Here is a 9,076-nt window from a genome sequence, read left to right on the forward strand (position 1 = left end):
TGCATTGAGAATGGTTTTCTGTCACCCTGGCCACTCACCTAGTTGCAGTCCAGTCCAGTCTTTGACTCCGTTACCTGTTTCTGAGGCCAGACCTGGTTTCTGCCTGTCTACTCTCTCACCTGCCTCACCCTGCTCTGTGTCATATGTCACCTGGTTTTGAGTTTTTGTACAGTATATAGTCTAATCACTGACCACAAGAGCACGCACTTACCTTGGATGACTGAATCCAGCTTTTGTAATCCACAAGATAGGTGGGTGTTGAAGAATTGAAATATCCAGATAACCTTAGCTGGCAAAAGAAAATCCAGGACTGCTCATTTTAGGTAGGAGCGGTTTAGTGACATGCTAAGAACTTCCTGGATTTGGACAGTTTATCCCATTCTTCCTGGCAGATCCTCTCAAGCTCTGTCAGATTGGATGGGAAGTGTCTGTGAATTGCCAGCTTCAAATCTCTCCAGAGAGATTCTGGTGGGTTTAAGCCTGGGCTTTGACTGTCCCTGAGTGGCCCAGCCAGAGTTAGTTTTGTCTTGGCTGTGTGCTTCAAGTCAGTGTCATGCTGAAAGGAGAACCATCACCCCAGTCTCAGGTTTCTGCACTCAGGAGCAGGTTTCTTCAAGGACCTCTCTGTATTTGGATGCAGTCATCATTCCCTCACTTCTTACCAGTCTCCATGACATTGGTGCTGAGAAGCCCCCCAGAACATGATGGCAGCATGCTAGTACCAGCAGGTGCTGAGCAGTGCCTGGTGTCCTCCAGGTGTAGTGCTCAGAGCTCTGTCCAGAGAATTACATTTAAAGTTCATATACACATGAATCACACTATAACAGCCGGAAAAATGGAGGTGACCCAAACTTTTGAATGGTAATTTAAGCATCTGATAATGACTTGACTATTAGTTGACCAGCAGCAAGGGAGGGTTTTCAGTCTAGCAACCCAGTTTATTAGTTAATTACTTGGTTTGTACCTTGACCACGACTAAAACCTTTATAAAGGGTATCTCATAAGACAAACTGGTACCATGAAATACAAGTGAGCAAAAGTAAAATGAAGATGTGAACACAGCGTTAAAGCAAATTTCTTTACTGAAACAAACAAATGAATTTTACAGAATGCTTAAATGATATTCTTGAAGTTCTGTTATTTCTCATCAGAAGGAGACAGCTCACCTCTGTCAACAGGTAACATCTTAAAATAGACTACATGACATTTACACCACAGGTTTCTGTGAAAATACACATAGAATATGTTTTACAAAATGCAATAAAAGAGTAGAAAATCCCCCCATGTACATCTCTATGGATACTCTATGAATAAAATAAAGTCCTTCTCCACTGGACTGATGAAAGCAGGACATTTGAACTGGCAATGACTAACTAGAAAACTAGTGCTCCTGTCTGAGGTCTTACACAACAAGAAGAACAAGTTCATAGGCGAAGGAACACATCTGAAGGCCACCATGCCCCAGTGACAAGTGCAATGTGATCAGTGAACTTGGCCAAGAGGGAGAGCTGCACAATCCATAAGACATTATATAAATGTACAATTAACATTTTAAAACAGATTTTTAATAAACTAGCAATGGCAACACAGCTATTGAAATGTTCTCACACACGGGACTTAAATAAAAGTGCAATGCACAACTTTCAGTAGAAGAGTAGGGAAACGACTGGGTAGATAAAGCATGATAGAAATCTGAACAGATTTTTTAAAAATTCATCTATATACTGTAGAAAAAATAGAACATACATCATCAACTCCAAGCTCGGCAGAACTACTGCAGAGTGCTGTCTGAAATGCAGACGTTACTTTCCTAAAGCACCTTAATACACAGGCTGGTAAAAACAAGTCAACATGTGAAAGTTAGATTCAGTTTGACTAAATTAAGTGTAAAGAAATGCAGTGAACAGTTACAGTTATAGAGGAGGCATAGTCAGTGGACAAACTGGCATCGCTCCCACTTAAAGAAATACTTCATCCATATGCTATAGTCTTTGTTGCCATTTGTTACAGCCATGCAGTGTGTGGAGCACTGGGGGAAATATTTATAGTGTGAGCAGTTTCTCAGTATACTGAAATTATAGGGAAGTTCTTTCACCAACAGCAAAGCAATATTTAAAACAAAGACCTTCTAAAAGGTGCTCATGACAATTTTGCTGTATTCTTCCATGCATGTGTTCACTATGTCCAAAACCTGAATGAATTTATTATTACAAAGTAAATTAGATTTGTCAATTGAAAGTCCAAAGAAAAGCTATGAAGTGGACATATGAAGTAAGATTATCACACAACTGTTACTAAGGTCATGGATGAACCCTGTGCTTAACCAGTCTTTATCAAACAAGTCCCTCTTTGGGTATCAACAAAACCTGTGTCCATGGCATGGGTAGTACCTTCACTCACTAATGAGACTGTACCTGATAGCAAGTAAATGTTGCTAATCTGAGATTATGTCATTTAGGTAGTGTTCTTGTACTTACTGCTTGGGTTTAGAAAACATTTAAAAATGTTGCCTTCTTTGTTTCATAAAAAAGGGTACAAATCTTGGGGGTTTGAGGATAAATAAAACAAGCACTAATGTGATATCAGTACAGAAACTCGGGTATTGTACAGTACCTGCACTACCAAGTACTATGAGGTGATGTGTGTGTGTGTTACATCTCTTTATTACATTATGTGAACATTTTTTTCATCGTCATCATTGTGAGGAAATTTTAGCTGGTCCTCACAAATTCAAAGGGCTGTTTAACGGTTAAGACGTGGTAAAGGTTAGAATTAGGTTAGGTATTTAGTTAAGCAAGTGATAGTTAAAGTTAGGGCAAGGGTTGGGGATGTATTATGTTAATGAGAGTCTTAACAACTGTGTGTGTGGCGTTAAAAATAATTGACTTCATAACATTTGTTTGAAGAAATGGCTGTCATGTTTGTTTTTCACTAAGGGTCACAGGTACAAATGTTGTGTCCATCATTCCAGCCATCAGAGACTATTAGCCAACAAAACAAACTTTTGGGTGAAGTATTCCTTTAATTAAAGAATAAATAGTAGTGCAGTTTTGTTTTCTGAATTCTGCCTTTAAAGAGTCTAAGCACTTGGAGCTGAGGACTGGATCATTAATAGGTCTGGTCTAGAGCCTTGCTACGTGACCTAGCCATCACCTGTTGGTTGGCTCGTGGACTTTTTCATTATTGTATGTTAACATATGGAGCTTTTGTTGGGTTTGGTTAATTTCAAATGTAAGCTATGGAGAAATGTCTTTTTCTGACAGTGTAAAGTCCACACAAAGTTGACACAACATGCCCACTGGGAAGTGCAACAGAGACAGGATGGAGCCAGTTTAGCCTGACATCCAACAGTAATGAATGACATTAAGCAAAAATATGGATCAGGGTCTCAGGTCATGTCAAATTTGGCTGTGCCAGTCAGCAAGGCCTAACTGTCAACTGTGCAAAGCAGATAACAGCCCTGAAGCCAGAGGTTCACAATGTTCCTGAAGGTTTGGGGAATTTGCAAAGTAGTGAAGAGGTCCTACATTAGTCTGTAATGTTATGTCCCTGTTCTAGTTTTAAGGCCTTAAGAATTACACTCTATATTCTGTTCATATGGGGCTTATTTCTGAACAAAGGGTGTTAAATCACATCATGATGGCTGAACTCCAGTACAGCCTTCTCAGAATATGAAACCTGACATTTATTGAAGCAACATTTTTAGAGCTGAAATGATTAGAGGCATAATTGATTAGTCTATCGGCAGAAAATCAACATACCAAATATTAACAAATGCTTTATACCAAATTTGTATTGGTTCCTGTGTCTACAATATAGGATTCTAAACGGAATAATATCAGAATGGTCAAAAAATACTTTGTATGTTTCCCAGACATACTTTGCATGTCTCAGAAAGTGTCATTTCTGACATTACAGATTGTCAGTGAACTGAGACAATAATCTTTAGTGACAACCTTAAACATTTTGGATAGTTCCAGTACAGATTTTAGTTATATATACTGTCCAATTAATGTGGGCACATAATTGACTTACTAAAGAGTGTAGAGGTGACAGGATCTAAAGGAATAACTGCAATATGTCTGGTAAAACACAGAATTAATTCAGCCATTTTAGGGCACAAGTCAGTAATTTACAAATTCTGAATATGAGGGTATGAGGGTCAGGCTCTGTATCATAGGCACTGGTGACAGCAAGAAACAAATAAAATGATGTTGATTTTATCCTTTAAACTTAAGTAGTAAAATTCATTGAAATGGTTAGCAAAGAACAGTTAATCTCACATGACTGTAGATTAAGCTTTAACATGTGCCTTGTCTTTTGTATTGGTGCTCTGGAGTCAAAATGCTACTTTACTGAACAAAAGCCATTTGTGTATTGCTTCCTACGGTTACATACTGCTGGGCTGGACGTCAGCCTACTGCACTGTGTGGAGTCCTATGGAAAAGCTATAGTAAAAAAATACTGCTGCTTTCTTGAATGCAGTCAAACAAACAAAGCAAAGAAAACTCTCTCTGAATTAACAAAGATGAATGAGTAAAAAACAGAGAACAGTCCAAAGCGGGTCCTGATGTCATCTGGAGCTACACTCTCTCAGTGGCTAGCTGCTAAGGTAAGGTACAGTGAGCACAGTTCAGTCTGTCAGTGCTGGTGGTGTGTGGGTAAACAGACCGGGGGTGACCGTTACTCCATGATAGCTCTGTAAATCACAGGCTCTATGTAGTCCCCCCTGTAACGTGAGTTGATCACTCTCTGTCTCTTTGACTCCTGGATGATCTCCTTCTCTTCAAAGATCCCATCAAACCTCATGTCTGACGCTTTAGACTGCAGAGACAAACAAGATCCAACTCATCATACTCCTTCTTTATTTTGTGAGCACACAAGATTAGAGAGGACACAGTGTATTAATTACAGTAGGTGAAAAGGTGTGTGTGGTTTGGATTGCACATACCAGTCTGGATTTGACTCTCTTGGGGAGTTCCTCCTCCAGAGTGTAGACATCATCTCTTTTGGCTGTTAGCTGCGACCCATCCTCAAATTCCACCTGCATTCCAGAAATGTAGCAATCAGTATAGTCAGGATGCAAGTAAAGCTAAACAGTGCACTTTACAACTGTACTCATAATCAATGTGTCACTAGCATCTGGGGGGGGAAAAAAAACAAAAAAAAAAACACACACACTCCCACCAACATGCATTAGTTTAATGCAGGGCCGTTTTGTGTGGCATTCAAAAACACAAAGTACTTACAAGGTACAAGGAACGGCCATTTCTAAAATGCAAGATTCTGACAAAGGAGCGTGAAGAAAAAGCTTTTGCTAGTCTTCCATGATAGCAATTCTGTTCTTTAGGTTAGTTTAGGTCATTTATTTGTGTTAGTAATTACATTATATTAATGAAGTCAAATCTGAATACAGTGTGACAGAAAACACACACACAGACATACAAAAATTCTTACCAGGTACATTTGGATGACATGAGCTGCCACAAATTTAGCACCGTACACCAGACCGTCTGTCCATCGCACCTGAACCACTTCACCCTGGGGTGGGGCTCCAAGCTGAGCACAGTCCCGGTTCTAACAGACAAATCACACATGGGAAAGTTCTTAGAAACATTGAACAAAGGACACATTTCATGCTTGGCAAAGTAAGATCTAAATGTTAACGCTTCTTATGTTTGAGTCAAATTTGTACTACCCAATTTTATTTTTAATGTAAAACTATTATTAAATGTCTTGTGGCCAAAATAAAGTCAGAGTTGTTTATTTTGTGGCACAAGAGTGAACAAGATTGAAAATCACATATATGATACCCAGTAAATACTGTAAATTCTCATTTAAAAAAATAATGGCCGAGTCTCAAATAGCCAGCACAATCACAAAAACTACTGAGGGTGGTGGGATTACTCATTAACTACTACACATGGTACAGTAAACTAAAACAAATGTCCATCTCCACTGCACTAATTACATCTGTATGATACAGTATAATCTGATACTCAGCACTATGTGTGCACAGCTTCTATTTTAAAAGAAATGTTTTTACAAGTACAAGTCTAGTCGTTTGTTTACTGCTACACTCGTGAACCATGGGTCAACACTTCCTGATGTTTTTTACACATTAAAAGCCAACCCATAAATGGGGGTGGCTTTGTGCCTTTGAATATGATGATTCTAGAGGAAATGTTTTATTCATGGTTGTTTGACATTTTCTGTGATAAAGGGCAAAGTGGCATGCCCAGCATGGCTCTTGTTGTACGGATGGAATTTGTGCTGTGGAAAGATCTGTCTCTGTCTGTAACACAAGATTGTCAGATAAGGGCTTGGTCCTCTCTGGCACTGAGATAAATAAAGGCCAATGTTTTAAAAATGCCACCACTGTGTAATGCCCACCAGTCCAAAATAGACATTTTGAAGAGACGTTTTATTCTGAATCAGAATAATCATGATTTATAAACTAACTTTGATTCCAGGCTTTGATTCTCACCATAAAGCTTGGCTTAATATTCCCTCTTTCTCTTTTTGACAATGGAAATGTTCTTAGATTTTAGAATGTGAAATTGTGTTAATCAAACGTTGTGTAACATATCTACAAGAAACTATTTAGTAAAGCTAATAAATGATTTCTGAACTTGTTTATATGAAAATGTTTTGATGAAGTTCGATTTAAATTTACCTATTGTCTATAAGATGTCTGAAACTCAACCATTGCAAAAGATGACATTCAGGTTAATATCAACAGTAACTTAAGTGTACTGCTCCAAACACTAGTTTAGAAAATTTAAGTGGTTTTGATTTCTCCATTTTATGATTGCGTGCTTAATAAAATTCTTGCTTATTTTCTTTTATTTTCAAAGTTATCCTTCGTACACCTCCACAGAATGTCTGAGTGCCTTTTCATGTTTAAACTATGTGTTGCTTAAATTTAGTGTTCAAATGGGAAATATTCCATGTTGATAATATAAATCAGTGTGCTCCTAAAAGAACCAATCAGGAACTCATTGTCATGACATCAGAGTGAGAGGCCTCCCACTAGCAGACTCCTGACCAATCAGGTGAAGCCAAGTGCCTAAGCTGGTGCATGACTTCTCAAGGAGTACCTCTCCTTGCTGTCTTTTTGTGTTTTGTGTAAAATTTCTTTTTCTTAATCTTATGCTCACATCGTCACAAGAAGTGTTTTTTTTTTTTTTTTTTTTGCTTTAGCAACAGTATAGTGATGTTTTGAATCATTCTAATGTAACCAGGGGGGAAGCTGGTAAAGTGCACCAAAATTCGAATAGTTACAGCCAAAGTTTGTAGATAAAGAAAACATTTAGTAGTAAACTTGAAAGCATGTTTTATTTAAACCGGATCTTTTGATATGTGGGTTTAATTGGTTTGACCTAGTTTTTTGGCAGAGAGCCAGACTGAGTGTGTTTTACATCCCTTCAATTTTGAAGCTTTTTGTTTATAGAATATTCTCATGTTCTCAAAAGTTTCATTCTGTCAGTCTGAATATTACAACTGGGTACAACAAATCTTCCCTACTGCAGCATCCAGAGAGAAATTGTAAAATACAAGACTTGTTTCATTTTGTTGAATGGGAAACACAAGAAAACATCTCCTTCTTCACCACGACGGACCAGTAAATCAGCTGCATTACTGCAGAAGCTGCACCGATCCACCTGTCAATCTCCCGTTCCATCCTTCCCTCACTTGTGAAAGAGACCCCGAGATACTTAAACTCCTCCACTTGAGGCAGGAACTCTCCACCGACCTAAAGGGAACAGGCTGCACCTAGAAATTCCGTCTATAAAAATGATGAACAGAACTGGTGACAAAAGGCAGCCCTGCTGGCGTCCACCATGCACCGGAAACAAGTCTGACTTACTGCCGGCAATGCGAACCAAGCTCCTGCTCCGGTCGTACAAGGACCGGACAGCGATTAGCAAAGGGCCCCGGACCCCGTACTCCCGGAGCCCCCCGCACAGGGCACTGCGAGGGGCACGGTCGAATGCCTTCTCCAGATCCACGAAACACATGTGGACTGGTTGGGCAAACTCCCATGAACCCTCCGCCACCCTGAAGATGATATAAAGCTGGTCCAGTGTTCCACAGCCAGGACAAAAACCGCATTGTTCCCCCTGAATCCGAGGTTCGACTATCGGTCGAATTCTCCTCTCCAGTACCCTGGCACAGACTTTCCCGGGGAGGCTGAGGAGTGTGATTCCCTATAGTTGGAACACACCCTCCGGTCCCCTTTCTTGAAAAGAGGGACCACCACCCCAGCCTGCCAGTCCAGAGACGCTGTCCCAAAACGCCATGCAACGTTGCAGAGACGTGTCAGCCAAGATACCCGCACATCATCAGTGACTTAAGGTACTCAGGGCAGATCTCATCCACCCCCGGTGCTTTGCCACCGAGAAGCTTTTTAACCACCTTGGTGACTTCGGCTTGGGTGATGGATGAGTCCACCTCTGAGCCCCCAGCCTCTCCTTCCTCATTAGAAGACATGACACTGGGGTTAAGGAGATTCTCGAACTATTCCTTCCAATGTCTGATGATGTCCCCAGTTGAGGCCAACAGCTGCCCACCTCCACTGTAACCAGTTTTGGCAGGGCACTGCTTCCCCCTCCTGAGGCGCCGGATGGTTTTCCAGAATTTCTTTGAGGCCGACCGTGGGACCGTGGGACACCTGAGGCTGCCTCAGGTGTCCCATGAGCCAACCAGGCTCGAAAGGACTCCTCCTTCAGCTTGACGGCATCCCTTGCTTCTGGTGTCCACCACCGGGTTCGGGGATTGCCAGAGACCTTACAGCAACAGCTCCGAGTGGCCGCATCGACAATGGAGGCAGAGAACATGGTCCACTCGGACTTAATGTCTCCAACCTCCCCCGGGATCTGCTCAAAGCTCTGCCGGAGGTGGGAGTTGAAGACCTCTCTGACAGGGGATTCTGCTAAACATTCCCAACAGACCCTCACAATACGTTTGGGTCTGCCGAGTCTGTCCAGCTTCCTCTCTCGCCATCGGATCCAGCTCACCACCAGGTGGTGATCAGTTGACAGCTCCGCGCCCCCTTTTACCCCACTCTTACAGA

At 41.0% G+C, this 9,076-nt stretch overlaps 1 protein-coding gene across 3 annotated transcripts in view; it reads right to left on the reverse strand.

The window, feature by feature from the left end:
* Positions 1-1,098: 1,098 nt before the first annotated feature.
* Positions 1,099-9,076, reverse strand: part of kdm4aa (lysine (K)-specific demethylase 4A, genome duplicate a) — a 48,320-nt gene continuing 40,342 nt past the window's right edge. For all 3 annotated transcript variants that reach the window (XM_020620871.1, XM_020620869.1, XM_020620870.1), the window contains exons 20-22: positions 5,458-5,577; positions 4,952-5,044; positions 1,099-4,824 (exon numbers count right to left, since the gene is read on the reverse strand). In XM_020620871.1, coding sequence (XP_020476527.1) covers positions 4,684-4,824; positions 4,952-5,044; positions 5,458-5,577 — 354 coding nt within the window. In that variant the 3' untranslated portion in view covers positions 1,099-4,683. The remainder of the gene's footprint in view (positions 4,825-4,951; positions 5,045-5,457; positions 5,578-9,076) is intronic.

The sequence above is a fragment of the Monopterus albus genome, unplaced genomic scaffold (genome assembly GCF_001952655.1).
Source record: "Monopterus albus unplaced genomic scaffold, M_albus_1.0 scaffold250.1, whole genome shotgun sequence".
NCBI classification, from domain to species: Eukaryota; Metazoa; Chordata; class Actinopteri; order Synbranchiformes; family Synbranchidae; genus Monopterus; species Monopterus albus.